We start from the raw sequence: 17,175 nt of genomic DNA, 5'->3' as shown, positions 1-17,175 counted from the left end.
GTTGTGTCCGAGTTTGCCCCTGTCGTGGGAGGTCGTGGGGGGTCTTGGACAAGTCATGGGGAGAACCTGGGCTGAAAGCAGAGAGGACAAACATCTGCACTGTCCTTTGGACATAGGGGAAAGAAGGGTTCATCTGTACATTGTGTATACAGGGGTATCTTCTGTCCCTATGCCCATTTGGATTTGGGTTTTGGGGTTTTTGTTTGGTGTTTTTAGTGAGTGTTGCATTGTTTTTTGTTGGTTTGGTTTGGTTGGTTTTTTTTTTGTTTTGTTTTGTTTTTTTGCTAATATCACGTATTTATTTTAAAAATATACTCGTAACAAAATAAGAAGAATAACTTGTGTTTTAATAAGACATTAGTTCTCTAAGTGATGATTTAGTGTCTACTCAGTCTAGCTTCTAGACAGCTCATTTTGGACAAAATAAAAAACTAAAGTATAATTAGCAGACACGGATGTGGTCGTCTTCCAAAGTCCTTGCTTTTGTTTTTGTAGCAAGTAGATCAAGACTGGGGTGACTGTAAAACATCAATATTTTATAAATCTCTTCTTTTCTTGTTCCAAAAATTCTGCAAAATTGTGCTTAAATGAAGTCTTCGGAGGAAAAAGCCTGTAAGAGTTCTTTACTATAAATACATTTTTGTGATTTTAAGAAGAATGGGGTATTTATAATGGATTGAGCCAGAGCTTCTCTGCTCTGTGTTATCTTTATAATGTTTGCCATAAAGTGCTTCCAGGCGACATCTTGACTTCTGTAATTTTTTTCTTCCTTTTCGTTGGTGCCTGGAACAGATTATTGTGGGTTATAACATTTTAAAACATCTAAGTAATCCATTTGAAAGCAGGAAAAAGAGCACACCATTGATATGAAATTGCCCTGACTTTCCAGAAAAGATTTTATCAGAGAACTTCCAGTTTCTTACTCTAGGGAGAAGGTTGCATAGTTTGATTTCTGAAATAAAGTAAGTTTTAAAAGCACTGTCCTATCCAGTAAAATTGATGTATCTTATGGTAGAATTTTACTCTCAAAAAAGTAAGAGTATTGGTGTGTTCAGTATTTCTTGAAGTTAAAACTAAATTCCTGAAGTTAAACCTAAATTAAACCAAACTAACCCAAATATGAAAGAATTATTCTATATTTTAATTATTGTTCCTCTTTTCCTCTTACTGCATACGTTTTATCTGTGCCTAGTGGGGAAATAGTTTTTACTTTTGAGTCACAGGTTCACTCATAACACAGAGTAATCTCAGCTCACAGTGGCTTTGAGTTTTGCGGGGTTGTGGTGCTTCATAGCTGTAGAAGGCTCTGCCCCAAAGTCATTATCTGTAATTTAAAGTACGTATGTCTAGGCTAGGATCCCTGAATACTGTTGATCCAAAAGTAGTATTGAGTATTTTAAAGTAGTTTTGTTATTTATAGAATAGATTTTTTAAATGTAAGTGCAGAATACTGTGAATATTATTTTATAGTTGGGTTTTACAGTGTTGATGAGAAATGCTGATATTTTTAAGCCTCTTTTGGTCTCAAACATTTCCATATTTTTCAGATAGGTTATGTTTTTGACACCTTTTTCTATTTCTCCTCACTATTACAGTGAGTACTGCATCAATTCTCTCACATAAGTACTGCAAATGGAAATAATGAAAATACAAGCTCCCTGCATACATGGGTGGACTTTTCATAGCATTTTCTTTTGCTATTAAAATTAAATTTAATTTGCTAATTTACTATTAAAATAACTCTAATTTGCAAAGCCTGATTTGTCAGTAGAGCACTTGTTACCCTCCTGGCAATGGGAGGCCCAGGGGGAAAACTTTGCTTTTTCTGACACCGACCACAATGGACAAGTTGCTTCCCTTCTCCAGACACTGACTTCAGGAAGGGTAGTAAAATATGAAAACTGATGTTATAAAACATGTTACCATCTGATAAGGAAGTGTGTTGTTTGAGAATTGGATATAATTATCATCATTCAACACCCACACATCTCATTCATAAAATCGTGACATGAATTTTTAAAACAATGAAAAGTGGCCTTGAAGTTCTGGAGAATATAAAAAATAATAATATTATTTCTCTAAAAATTAGCATAAAACATTCATCCTCATTTATGTTTTTATCTTGTGGATTAGTATAAATTGTCTTGTGGTTTTAATCTAGATTTAAAATAGCAAGGGGTTTCCACATTTGGTTAACACTTATAATATATACACACACAATGAAATGATGTTTTGACTTCCTGCTAGCCTCATCACTTTTTTGCCCTGTCCTCTTGACAGCAGGCTGAAAATTCATCTTGCTTGGCTTTGTTAAATTCCAGTTGGGTTTGGGTATTTTGTTGCGATGAACTTTTTCCTAGAGCAGAAGTGACTGATCATAGTCCAGTCTGCATGGTGGAGAAAGACAGTTGTCCTGTTTGTTTCCTGAGAATCTGAAACCCTTCATGAATGAGCAAATGGAACATACTATGTTATACAACTGGAATAAATTATTTTGTAGCTGCCTGTGTCGCCCAGCTCGGCCAGCCCTGGCACCACAACACTGGGGGTTCTTGGCTCACCAAAACCAGGGACATGGTGAATGCAGGAGTGAAAAGGCAGGACTCTTTGGAGACAGGGCTACAGAGTTTATTGGATCAGGGGGATTCTCACCCCAGGGCTCTGTGTCAGAAGAGACCCCAAGAATGTGAGAGGAACAACTTATAAATGGGGGGTGGATCTCAGGGATGGGTACAGCAACAAACCAATAACAGAAAAGCAAGGAGTGACTCTGAACATGACATACAGGTGCAACATCAAATCATAACCGAATGGGAGGGGACCCTCTTGATTCTGCCCAATCACTCAATGCCTCTCTTGGAATTTTCTGGATGCAGGGAGAGGCCCCAGAGTGACTGACAGGACCAGAGGGTTATGTAACTAATGATTGACACTTAATGACTATGTGACAAACAACTTGGGAGTGAACTAAGGGGAAAGGAACAGGAGGGGGGTACAAACAACAAACCATTTTACATTAAACTTTCTGGAAATAACTCATATAACAGAACAAGCAAAGTAAAATCCAAAACATGCACCACCACAAAATTATATATTTTTTTTGTCCAATCATAAGGATTTGTAAAATTAATTTATGTTTAAGACACTTAACTGTTAGAGTTTGGTTTATTTTGATGAGGACACAATGGCACTCACTGAAAAGGGTGTTGTCACAGTTTTGCCTTGGGACTAATCTGCAGATTTTTAGCATTAGAAAGTGTTTACTATAATGTAAGAGAAAAAAATGCTCCAGAGGGTGAAGTCTATTTTTTTTTCATTAATAACAGGATTTCTAAAAGCACCTACATGATGTGATTGTCCAAATTCAAGCATTTACTTATTTTACAAAATGACACTGCTCCTCAGCCAGTGGATATTGTGGATACCACAGTTTACAAACAGTAACTAAGTTGGTTCAGTGAAAACCATATGTAGGAAGATTATTCTGCAGAGCTTTTAGCAAAACTTAGAAAATTAGGTTTGGATGGACTTCATCCATATTCACTCTGAAACATAGTTACCTACAATAGTCTGTTGAAAGTAGCATCTTGCATCAAAATCGACAACATTTTGCATATTGACCACGGGGAAGGAAAAAGTACTTAAAAAACCTCTTACTCATATGTATCTTCTAAGTTGTGTTTTTATATACACAAAATCATTTTTCATGTCTTAACAGTAGTCATAAAAGTTTAAGGGCAGATAATATTCCTACACTTTCTGATTGAAATCAGACTTTAATTTACATAGTTGCTCTTCCAGTGACATAATATACAGGATCCTGCTTTGATTTTATGTGTGATATTGCTTGTGAAGAGAAGTCATGGCAACTGGGGGAAGTTCATTCCTGAGGTGTGGAAGGAAGAAAATTCCATTTCTGTCCCCAAAATGAACAAGAAGGAGGATTTGGGAAATGATAGACCAGTCATCTTCATGTTGACCCCTGGCAAGTCATCCTAGAAATAATTTCTGAGCTTGTTAAGGATTCAAAAGTGATTTAGAATTGTCAGATTATGAAGGGGAAATCATACAACCAACCCAACAGCCTTCTGTGATGAAATAATGGTGCAGTGCATGAGGCATAAGCAGAGAGTTTTGTTTGCTTTCACTTGAACAAGGCTTTCATCCCTCTCTCCTATAACATCCTCTTATGCAAGCTGATGAAAAGGATGGACAGAGGGCTGTGTTCCCAGGGTTGGTACTGGCAGTGTGAAGTCCTTCTGGAGGGCTGTTGCTTCTGATGATCCCCGGGGTTGATCCTGGGCTCAGCACTGTGTAATGTCTTCATTAGTGACCTGGGTGATGATGTGAGTCCACTCACAGCAGTTTGATGAGAATACAAAACCAGGAGTGGCTGATGGATCCAGTCATGCTGCTGTCATTTTGACCAGGCTGGAGAAATGTGCCAACAGGAACCTCATGAAGCCGTATGAAGGGGAATCCTAAGTAATGCCCTGAGACAGGAATAACCCCAGGCACCTGAACAGGCTAGAGGCAGTAGTGAAGGTGGACAGCACCCTGGGCTGCATGAGGCAGGTAAGGGATGTGATCCTTCCCTTCTGCACTGGACAGACACATCTGGATCTCTGGGGCCACTGCTGGGCTTCCCAGTACAAGAGAGACACAGAGATACTACAACAAGTCCAGTGGGGGACCCCTAAGATGCTTAAGGGACTGGAGTATCTCATACAAGCAGGGCTTGAGAGAGCTGGGTCAGTTCATCCTGGAGAAGAGAAGGATCAGGGAAATCTTAGCAGTGTCTATAAAGAGGGAGTAAAGCAGAAAAAGCCAGGCTTCCTTCAATGGTGGCCTGTGATGGGACAGGGGCCACTGAATACAGATTGAAATACGGGAGATTCCACTTAAAAATAAAGAAAATAGTTTTTTTACTTGAGTGTGGCCAGGGATGTGGGAAGTTTGTGCAGAGGTTGTGGAGTATCCATCATTGGAGAAGGTCAAAACTCAAGTGGATACAGCTCTGAGGAAATTATTTGAGTGGGGGAATTGAACTGGGTGTCTCCACACATCCAACCTCAGCTGGTCTGTGATTCATGGAGTAGAAGTGGTATCTTCTTTTTTTCCCCTTTTTTCCCTTCTTCTGGCCTGCAAGACTGATTTTGCAGTCATGTAGATGAGTTTATTAAGGAAAAGATTGGCTAGACATTTCTTACTGCCTGCTTCAAAGTGGGTGTAAAGGAACATTAGCAAAAGTTGCCCTTTCTAAGGGAAAATGTCGGATATTATTTTGTCTCCATAAGTTATTTAAGCATTCAAAATGAGCCTAAGAATATGATTCAGAAGGTTCATGCTTAAAACACTTTGTTGAGTCAAAACAGAATGACCTCCCATGGAGCTGGGAGACTTCAGCATCTCTGAAATTTATCCCTGAGGATTTTGTGTTATTCTTGATTTATAGTGGCGTCACTGAGGGCAGGGTTTGTCTTTTTGTGAGAAGAATTGGACTTTTCATTTGGCAGGATGTTAGGCATTGTTAATCCTGCTGCATGGCAGACCTCACCATTTAAAAACTCAGGGTGTAAACAAACTACTTACATTTTCAGGTAAACAAAGTTGTTCTAACAAAGGTCTTGCCTTATTTCAGTCTTAATTCAAGGGGGCAATGATTTGTTTTGATGATGCTTTCCTCCCTGGTAATCAAGAAGTATCTGCAGGGAACCATTAAGAAAGCATTATGAAGTTTTCAATAAGCTCAAAATAATTATTCATCATGCAGTCTTTTCCTGGTTTCAGAATTTTAATTATTGTAAGTATCAGTGAAGTTTATTTCAGACTCCAAACACAGAATTGCAGATGATGTGCCATAGTAGAATGGGGTTTTATCTCTTTCTAAATTATTTTAATTCACATAATCAAGATTTCTTTTGTGTACTTGTTTAGCATCACAAGACCCGTCCCCAGTTCTTGGCTAAGCTTAGTTTTTTGTGCCTCCTGCAGAGAAGATTCTCTTCCTTCTGTGATGGTTACAGAGGGTTTTAATTCTTGTTTTCAGATGTTTTCCTTCTAATTTGTTCTAAATGTTCCATTTCTAAATTTTATCTCTTTACTTCTCACTATGTACTTTTGAATAATTAAATGATATTATGTCATGTTTCTCTTCTTGTTGTTTATGCTTTTCCAATATCTCCAGACACCATTACAGTTTAATTTTAGACTGAAAAAAGCCCCATTTTGTATCTGACATTTCAGGTTCTTCCTGTACTTGCCCTTCTCACTCCATACACATTTGAGGAAAAGTGTTTTCCTTTAGCTGAGTTTTTTTAGTAAAGATTCAATAATTTAATAATCAAATTCTTATAGTTAATACCATAGCATTTAATAAAGCAGTAGGAAATAAGGCAGTAGGATGTTTCCACTTGCTGCATAAATAGGTGGTAATAAGTTTTTGTAACTTCCTGTAGCATCTCTAGTCTTTGTGGAAGCAGGAAAGTGGGGAGTTACTGCTGTTCACATCATCAGGGTAGTGAGATGTTTGACTCTGCATGTCATACTTTCACTAAATCCTGGTAATTAGCCGTGCTCAGCATGTTGTATGAAACCTCTGCATACTTGATTTTATTAATCCAAGCAGATAAATCCATTATAAATATATTAGCTATGAACTCTGATGGAATTATTAACTTTTCTTTCTTTGGTTTCACAACAAAGGGCTTTGGTGGAAGTTACCTGATGAGAGACCAACATATAAATAGTGATGTAAGTTCCAGTGCTTTTTCAGGTAGTGCTGGTAGACACTGCTGGTTACTTAAAGTCAGTACTTTAGATTGTTCCCTTTTCCCATAAGCTCAGGCAATATAGCAAGTCAGATTGTTTGCTTTTTAAATTAATGTCTCAATAAGTTTACAGACAGTATTAGCAAGGAGTGAAGTCTACAAAACAGCAACCTCACCTCTCTCTCTCCGATATAACATATCTTAACATAAAAAGAAAATTATTTTGAGGCTTCATTATTTATCTCTCTTTCCCTTATTGAAATCATCCTTTTACTGAGGGAAGTTTCTTCCTCATGGATTTTGTTCTTCCACTATGCGTACAGTGTGTCCTCCTGTGCGTGTCTGATCAATTTTCTGGTTTGGCACCAGTCATCTCTTTCTTTTCAGTCTTCTGCCTAATTTATTCAGCAGCAGTCATGGCAAAAAAAAGCAGAGACAGGAGTTATCTTTAGATTTTGAGAGCTTGAAAAAGGTACTATCCTTATGCTATTTTCTTACAGTTGTCTGTTGCAATGACAGCCTCATTCCCATGCTCGTCAGAGGAATCTCCTGATTTTCTGTCATTTAAGGGACCTGATCTCCACATTTTTATCTTTGTCTTTACAGTCGATATCCTCTGGTATTTCAAGATATTGTCTTACTGATTTTCCAAAGCTGTTTTTTTCTGTTTTACAGTCAATTGCAGTGCCTATCCTTTAGGTGTTCAAATTGCTGGAAGTTTTCTGGAAGTTTTTATGCCTAGTACTGTAAAACTAATTTTCTTTGTCACAAACTGGCTGTCAGGCTTCCAATATTTCATATATTTCAGAGAACGCTTTTTTATAATATGGAAACATCTGTGAGAATTAATATGCTGCATATTCCAAGTGCATTCCTGCCAAACAGCTGACAGAAGAGAAATTTGCTGTGTGTTCTTACAGTACTGAGGAGATGTGAGCCTACATATTACCCAGTTCGAATGTATCTGCTAGCTGATTTTTCCTCTGTGATTTTATGGTTTTAGATTTGATCACAATGAATCAGCTGGTTCTGTATATGAAGAGCACTCACACCTTGGTCATTGCTAAATCCAGTAGTCTCAAGCTCAGTTGTGCTGGAGAGCTCAGTCCTCACCTGCAGAGACACACAGAGCAAGTGGGTATTACAAACAAACCCCACAGGTTTCCCAGCAGCTGCTGTGGACCTCCTGGTCCAACTCACAAATCCTCTGGTGTCTCCAAAATGCAGCCCAGATTTATGTCCAGATTGTTATGTGTATCCCAAACCTCTCATCCAGGTCATGGGCTACACTCCCACAATACAGTGTGCATCTCCCAGGTCACTGTGGCATGGCAGATACATGAATACCTGATCCACAGACCCAGTCTAGTTGTAGGCAGGAGTAAGTAAATACCTCTGTGCTGAGGGCCGAAGTATGTGCTTGCCCTATGGCAGTTTGGATCATGGAATCCCTCTAGCATCATTGAGCCCAACCACTAACCCAGCACTGCCAGGTCAGTCACTAAACCAGTGTACCTCAGAACCACTTCTACAAGTCTTGTAAATCTCCAGGATTGGTGACTCCACCACTCCCCTGGGCAGCCTGTTGCAGTGATTGACCAACCTTTCTGTGAAGAAAATTATTCTAGTAGCTAATTAGAACCCAAGTTGAGGCCATTTCCTCACATCCTGTCCCTTGCTGCCTGGGAGAACAGAGGGATCCTCACCTGGCTGTCCCCTCCTGTCAGGAGTTGTGCAGAGCCAGAAGGTTCCCCTGAGCCTCCTTTTCTCCAGGCTGAGCCCCCCCAGCTCCCTCAGCTGCTCCTCCTCAGCCTTGTGCTCCAGACCCTTCCCCAGCTCCGTGCCCTTCTCTGGACACGCTCCACCCACCCTCAGTGTGTTTCTTGTTGTGAAGGGCCCAGAACTGGACACAGCACTTGAGGTGTGGCCTCACTTATGTCCAGCACAGGGACAATCACTGCCCTGGTCCTGCCACACTACTGCTGACACATGCCAGGTGCCATTGGCCTTCTAGCCCACCTGGGCACATACTCATCCATTTTGTAGAAACAGAAAAGAAGAATTGTTAAAGATTTCTGGAAGAAAGGAGGAAAAAAAAAAAAAAAAAAAAAAAAAGGTAGTACATATTTCCCACCAGGCTACCTGGCTACATTTATACTTTCCCTTGAGGTGGTAAATTCTGAATGCGTTGGGGCAGCCTTGTTACGGTGTGAACTCAGTAGAAACCCCAGTGAGGGAAACTGTTTATTCTAGCTCAGTGCACTCCCAGCTACCCTGGTTATAGTTCCTTTCTGGCCAGGACAGCTTTTCAGGGCTGTGGAGGACGGGAGGTTGCAGCAGTTCTCTGTCTCCACAGTCTACTTTCCTGGTGGTCTGGCCACCTGGAGAGCCCTGCATCAGGGTGTTTGAACTAAGCCTGTGCCTTGCCTGCCTCAATACCTTTCTCAGGCATTTAAACCCCTCCAAAGTATAGCAGAAAGTGCTTTATCTATTTTTGTAGCTACCCATTTTGAACTTCTTATAAATGTCAGTCTCTGCACCATGAGCAGCAGTTGGACCTTAGCATGTGCCAAGTATGAGCGTGTGTTTACACATAGTACCATGATACTTCATGTAGGCACTTAGTGGCTTGGACATTTACCCTTTTGAAGAGCCTGGAAACATCATTACAGGAACTTAAATAAATTAGAAATAGAAGCTAAAAGTAAACAATAAAAGCGCTGCAGCAGTCTTCTCTTTCTCCATGCTACTATTTTAATCCTCCTGTGAAAATCTGGGTAAACTGATCCCCCCTTGTAAAAATGTTTCCTTAAAACAGACAAACCTTTGAAATAAGATCTTCTAAGAAGGCCTTGTTATTATAAGACATGTCTAATGGGTTGATGCTTCTATTACCAGGACTGTCTTCCATGATACTTTACTGCTTTGATGCCCTGCTAATGTTGTATTTTGATATATTTTCTCTTCAGTATTTACCTGTGGAGAAACATCTCTTCTTTTTATTTTCAACATAATTTTTATGTGTTTCATAGGAAGACTTATTAATGTGTGTAGTGAATAGAAGGTTCTTTAAAAGACTCTCGTGAACCATAAAAGCAAAGCACATGTGAAATGAAATTCATAACTTATATTAAAGCATCAAGTTCAGCTTCACTTCCCAGAATCAAGGGCACCAAATTTGGGGGTCTTTTTTTAAAATGTTTTCTTTTAGTTCTTAACTACTTTGCATTCTGCAACTTGGAAAAATCTGAGCCATCTGACTTGTAGTTTAGTGTTTATTCTGCTGTGGAGAGGTGCAATGCAAAAGTGAAGGAAAAAACCGAAAGAGTTAAAGTCATAAGCTACTTGTGCATTTTTCATTATTATCTCTGGTAGCAGAAACACATAAAAAAAGGCTGTGTTTGGTATCTTAAATAATGTTATCCTAAAAGCATGTTAGAATCAAGAAACATATCAAATGCTATACAAATACAATTAATGAATATAGAAGCTTTACTTTTATTTTAGTGTCTGAAAATCCTGGATCCATTGCAAAGAAAAAGGAAGCGGCTGTGGGTGGGTGTGGTGGTTTTTACTTTTTGCTGAAACCACCATGCCAGTATCTAGTTTTCTGTGTGTGGGAAAGAAGCTGGCAGAAGCTACGTGGGAAAACAGTGAAGGCAAACTGAGATAGAAATAGCTTTGGGAGGTAGAAAGCATGGAAGTGAGGGAGGAAGAAAGTAGATGCATCTGGAACTTGATTTTCTATTAAATCAAGAAGTGCTGTTGACTTTAACCTTTCTTCATGTCTCAGCATCAGCTCTGGTTATCACAGAATCACAGGATGGTTTGGGTTGGAAAGAACCTTAAAGATCATCTTGTTCCAAGCCCCTGCCATGGGCAGGGACACCTTCCACTATTTCAGGTTGCTTCAAACCCCATCCAGCCTGGCCTTGGACACTTCCAGAGATGAGGCAGCTACAGCTTCTCTGGGCAACCTGTGCCAGGGCCTCAGCAGCCTCATGCACAACAATTCCCTCTTGGTACCTGTTCTAAATCTATCGTCTTTCGGTTTGAAGCTATTGGCCCTTATCCTAAGCGGTCCACCAAAATGGACCAAAAAGATTTGATGTTTGTCTCCTTTTGGATTGATGCACTGTGTCTTTATTGCAGCTACTAAGCCCCTTCTGCCATTTGGGGAACAGTGAATTACTTGTGAGAGAGATTTCTGAATGCAGATGGGGAGGGCAGCTCAATGTAGAGTCTTGAAGCATCTTGCCTCAAAAGCAGATTTTGTTTCTTGCACTTTGTTGTCTTCGGAAGAGAAACCTCAAGCCCCTTAATTTGTACATTTAGGGTGGTGAGTAAAACCGTGACCATGAGGAATGTATGTCCAGGCTGATTGTGTTGGACACCAGGTGTTTACTACTGTCTTGCATTGTTGATTTATTTTGTATTTGAAGCCTTAAAAAGAAAGAATAATTACCTTTTAAAAATAGAAGACAAACAGTTAAGAATGACAGTATATTATGTTTGTGGTAACTTCTGCTTGTTTTGATATACCCTGTCTGATTAAGAACAACTATTAATTGACATTTTAAATTACTTACAAACCTTACTGCTAAAAAAAAAAAAGAAAAAAGCAAAAACTTGAGCTCCTGCATGAGCACTTTTTTTGAATCTGTGATGGTTTAAATACTGTTTAATCTTCCAATGTTCTATGATAATAAATATTTTGATATATTTCCTATATCATGTCCATGTATTTTCAGTTTATAAGATATTTAATAGTCTCTGGATGGGTTGCTGTGCTGTCCCTATGGTATTAAGAAGTGCTTGACATTCTAATCTATGTACATATGCAGCCTGCATAATGGAGAAAAAATTATTTGACTTGTGCTCATTTGTCTTTAAGATGCTGATAGTCCCAACAAGAGAGACGAATGATAAGGGACAAATTCAAGAGTGTAATTTCCTCATACTATGACTAGTCTAGTACAGTGGATTATGCTCAGATTTTTCCTGAGCAGCTCTTGTTTTGCTCTTACACATATCAGGCTGATATTAATTAATTAATTAGTTTATTTATTAGAATTTGAAACGCTGTTTGCAGACCACTGGACATAATTTCATTATTAGATAAAGGAAAAGAACCCTATTATGGAGATTTTTAGTTGTTTATAGATAAAATATTGATTCACTATATTGCAAGGCAGACTAATATTTTCATAAAGAAATAATTGATATATTCAGTCACCTATAAAGATTTCAGTCTTGCTTGTAAATAAATTTTCACTCTTTTTATAAGAATCTGTAGTGTTATTCTTGGCCTGCGCTATTTGATTTACAATGCATATATTTTACTGTAAAATTTTTGAATTTTAAAAACTCAACTTTAGGAGGAGATAAAATGTTTTATTCTCAGGAGTGTTTTGAGGAAGTACTAAACAATATAGGAGTTGTCTTTATCTAGAGTGATGTAAAACTGGTATATTTTAGAGAAGAAGAAATAGCAGAAAAAGAAGTATAAGAAAAAGTAGGAAGAGGAAAAAATACCTTGCAAAGCCCTTTGTCACAATTCCTCATTTTTTACTGCTTGCTGGCCTCACCTTGCCTTTTGTTTGTGATATTATATGAACACAATAATGTCTTTATCACCTCCTGCCATTTCTTGTTGCAGTGCAGACTTTAGGAGCCTCACACACACATATGTATAAAAATGTTTTCCCTTGATTTCTTTCATCCACATCATAGCAACAGCATTTACATTTGGGATAAAAAAGCTGCTGGCATTTTACCTTTTCAAATAGTTATTTGGTAATTTTGTAAACAAAGGGGGCTGAAAATGCAGAATTAGCAGTGCACATGCTGCAGCTTTGCCTGCTCTTTTGTCCTACAGTTATAGAATTATAGAACGTTTTGGGTTGGAAAGGATATTTAAGATCATCCAGAGAAGTGTGGGAAGAGAGGTTGTCAGTGAAGACTGAGGCAAAGAAGTGGAGTATATCAGTCTTCTCCTCATCCATTGTTACAAGTTTACCAGAGTTGTTTAGCGAGGAGGAGTGTACACAAATGTTCCTGCAAACTGGATTTTCCTCTGTTTCCTTGGTCTTTCATTTTGTCTCCACAGATACTTTAGTGTACATTCTTGCAGCTCCTTTGTTCTACTAACCACATGACTTTGGTTTATAATCCTTGCAACAGACTTAGTGATCCATTTCTGTACATACAGGTGTATTAACCTTATTGCTGTTATTCATATTTTCTTATTTTTATCTCTCAGGAGACCAGTACTTCTTTTCTTTTTAACTAATTTACATAACTTTGCAATAAACCTCCTTGTTTCAGGTTTTCCCTGGGAGATGCTCGCAGGCCACTCCATGAAACTGCAGTTCTGGTGGAAGACATTGTCCACACTCAGCTGATAAATTTGGTAAGATAACTGGCAAAATACCATATAGTCTTAAACTCCTTCAATCCACATGATATTTTCATGGTCTAATGACCACTAAGTCCAGGGTTTAGAAACAAATAAAACAGAAATGGAGGGTGATGCTCTGGCCTCGATGTGTAGAACCAGATGTGTAACCCCACCTAACCCAGGGAAGAAAGCTTATGGGATTTTAGTTAAAAGCTTTTAAGTTGTTAAGAAGAAAAGGAATGGCTATCCTTCTGAATACTGCTTTGCTGTCTTTTTTGTGTTCTATTTTTTGTGTTAATGCATTATTTGCTCAGGATTTATGTCTTAATATTCCTTCTATATTTTTTGATTTCTGTCAAAAAAGCACCAAAATGTGGAATATTTTAATATATTGAAAGCCAATGAAAGTGTTATATAAATGAGATTGTTTTGAATCACATCTGTCAGAAACAACTCTAAATTTGAACCTGTCTGTATTTTATTAAAGTTCAACAGCTCCTTTTAAGAAATAAATCATGGCATTTTACACCATGGCATGAATTTACCATCTGAAAAATGACTATACCTTTGTATAGAAAGGTACAATGTGACATGCCACCTGTAGGTTAATAAAAAGTGTATTTTTCTTATTATAGCCATTAAAAGATATGGTGCTGAGGGACAGGATTTAGTGGTGGTCTTGGCAGTGCTGGGTTGATGGTTGGACTTGATAATCTCAGAGGTCTTTTCCAACATTAATGAATCTGTGATTTGAATGAAATTATCAGCATGTGTGGGAATGGACATTATGCAGAACTAACAAATATAGATTATGGTAATACCTAATGTAGCTAATATTTACCTCTGATGAGTCCTTGGAACAGCTAGAGCTTTGAGCTGCAAGTTCCTACACCTCTTCTTTGTAATGAGCCCTTTTAGCAATGACAAGGCTTTTTAAGTTCTGGTTCTACAGAACCAGAACTAAAGGTAGGTTCTGGTACTACATTAACTAGAATTAAAAACTTCTGTAAAATGATGAAATTCAGAATGGGATACAACATATATTATAAATATTTGTGTGTGTATAAAATATATATTTCATATGTATTTCTACATATTCATGCATGTAAGACATTTATATATTTTTAATAGAAATATCCTAAAATTAGACTTCCCCTTGCCCACTGTTTGCCTGCAACAGGTGTTTTCCTTCAGCTTTGCACCTAATCCAGCAGCCGTTCAGTAGTTTCCTGCATCTCAGCAAATGCCTTGGCACCCCTTCCAGCTCCAGGCAGTTTCTTTCTGCTCATACCTCTGCAGCTCAACAGTGTATCCCTGTCTCCACAGTCTCTTGGCATCTTTGTGGATTCTTTCCTTATTACACTCCTCTTGGGCTGTCCTGAACGTGGCCCGTGGCTCCTCGGAGGGGACAACGTCTCTCCCCTCTCGTGGGTTTCCCGCTGGTTAAACACTCTGCCCTGGGCATATATTTGTAGTTCTTATTCCAGCTTTAGCCCTGACAAAGTAACATTTTCCCTTTGTTAATGACCCCTGTAATTTATGCAAACCGATGGCTGCGGCTTCGCTCTTCCCTCAGCAGTAACGTGCTGGAGTCTGGGCTGGTCTGTCCCACCGAGGCTGAGCTGAGCTTTACCAAACCCTGCAACTGAGAAAGCGCAACCTGTGGCCATGTGGTCTTTGCACTTTAATCAAAGCCGGGAACTTACTCGGGGGCTGGACCTGACCCAGGGTTAACCCTGCGTGGGGTGCAGGAGCTTGTAGGATTTCCTGACAGAAGGAAGAATGGGAATGGAGCGGCAGATAAACAGCTTTTCTAACCTTTCCCCTCCCAGCCCAAGACAGCACTTTATTTCTGAGGAAGTGAAAGTATCTTTAATAGCTTATTGCTTTGACCTCTGACATTCACATGCCGGAACTCTTAAATCAATAGCGTTTTACATGCCCCGGGCTTCTGATAGGGAATTTTGCGCATTTTTCATCTTCAACTGCACATCCTTATTGAGCTGTTCTGTACAGTTACATGAAATTTTCACTTTACATGTAGGTATTTTTGCTGATATTTACCCAGTACTGGAAAAATTCTATTTTTATAAATGAAGCTGACTGCAAAAGTAAATTTATTGCTTACCACCTGGATTTTGTCATATTGCTTATGTTAATGGACTACAAAGTTCTCACTATGTAATTTAATGATTTCTTTTTTAATTTGTGTCTATTTTTCCACCCATAATACAGTGATAAAGCTAAACCGTAGAAATTACTTTTATACCTGCAATAAAGCTGGCATGTTGCACGCATCTTTCATAGTAAGCATTTGTAAGAAGAGCTTGTTCTTGTTGATTAAGTCCAGGTTTGAGCCTCTGCATTAAAAAATAAGTTTCCAGTATGATTACCTTTGATTGGTTGACTTTTGATATCTCACAGCTTTATAGTTCCAGCTTCCTATTTTCAGAGTTGATCTGAACTCTATTAAATCAAGGTCTGCTTTTGGCAGATTTATACAATCACTGCTTCAAACCACTACGCATTTCATGAAGTTCGGCTGCTGTAGCAGATGAGTGCAGTAACAAGGCAAATTCCTGGAAAGCAGATTTTTAAGGGCCTGCATCACATTTTATGATCAGTTTTTGTGTGTTATTTGAATAATATGCACACTGCTTAACGTAAAGGGAAATCCTACTTAAAGTATATAGCAATGTATAGGAGGAAATGAGCATCTACAGAGGAAGATTCGTTTCATCCTAAAATTACTTTCTGAGTTAAATGGACTTGTATCTCTCAAGGAATTTATATTCTCAGCTAACTAAGAAATGAATCCTTTGGCAGCTGGCTTGGGTTTGAATATCTAGGAGATAGGCATAAAAGGTGAGAGATATATTCCATAATTTTTGTGTCATGCGTTTGAATTTTTATGCTTATATTGTAATTATTATACCCTTTGGTTTTTTGTATATCAAGCAACAGAAAATCATAAAGCCTCTACACTAGAAAGTTCTGTACATTTTTTGGTCAAACATAATATATTTGATAAGCACAATGAATTGAAGTTTTATTTTGAAATCAAGTTCACTGTTGACTGATAGTATTTGGTAACAGACCTAAATGGTCAATGTTTAAGGAATTTATAGATGCCTTCATGTTACCGTAAAACTACTTCTTTGTGTGGGCTAAGACTAGAGGTTCCAATCAAAGCTGTATTGTCTTTATGGTTAGGCACAAGTAATACAGGGAAAGTTGTGTCTGCAAAAACAGTTCAACAGGGAGCACAAAAAGGTGTTAATCAGAAGGGGACAAGCCTTTCAATTACTGACTATTTGAAGTGGAATGAGGCCTCTCTTATTTCATTCTTCCATCATATCCAATACAATCTCCATGTACACTAAGAAGGTTTTGAAGCATCATCTTCTATAATAACCTGTTTGTATCTATTCAGACCTTTAGAAAGGGAACTTGAAGATCCTCCTTTAGGAAAAATGTTATATTATTCAGCACTTCATGTAAAAAAAAAGAAAAAAGTGTAACTTACAGGAATGAAATAGGAATTTTTGCTCATCATTAAACTATAAATGAGCGGCTTGCCATCAAAAATAGCCTTAATCTTGCACATATACAGATACAACAAAATTTGGATTTTTTTTTTATATAATATTTTATAGTATTTAAAAACAGGAAAAGTCCCTCTTTACCTTCACCAGCTCTCTCCAAAATTTTTATCATTCTGGGTTGGTTCATAAGAAAATGTATTATTAAACCAATATTAAAAGCTGAATATTATTATTATCTTCTCTTGACGGGGCCATAGCTCCTGGTTCATGCTTCAAATGTCATGTTCAAATGCAAATAAATAAGGTCCTGATGCACTAATTTAATCAAAAGAGCTGGTAAGGAATTACTTTCCTTATGCTGGCAATTTATCAGCTGGATGTTTGTTACCAGAATGAAATATCAGCAGTTGATTCTCTAGGCACACTGGATATGGCAGGAGTAGTGCAGGCACCTGTTTTC

At 38.2% G+C, this 17,175-nt stretch overlaps 1 protein-coding gene across 3 annotated transcripts in view; it reads left to right on the top strand.

Annotated features, from left to right (window-relative positions):
* SUPT3H (SPT3 homolog, SAGA and STAGA complex component) overlaps positions 1-17,175 on the top strand; it is a 255,503-nt gene that overhangs the window by 114,482 nt on the left and 123,846 nt on the right. For all 3 annotated transcript variants that reach the window (XM_066314686.1, XM_066314688.1, XM_066314685.1), the window contains exon 3: positions 13,098-13,182. In XM_066314686.1, the coding sequence (XP_066170783.1) occupies positions 13,098-13,182 (85 nt within the window). The remainder of the gene's footprint in view (positions 1-13,097; positions 13,183-17,175) is intronic.

This window comes from Sylvia atricapilla, chromosome 3, assembly GCF_009819655.1.
Source record: "Sylvia atricapilla isolate bSylAtr1 chromosome 3, bSylAtr1.pri, whole genome shotgun sequence".
Lineage (NCBI taxonomy): Eukaryota > Metazoa > Chordata > Aves > Passeriformes > Sylviidae > Sylvia > Sylvia atricapilla.
The sequence above is the reverse complement of the archived record's forward strand: the minus strand, read 5'-3'. Positions and strand labels throughout refer to the sequence as shown.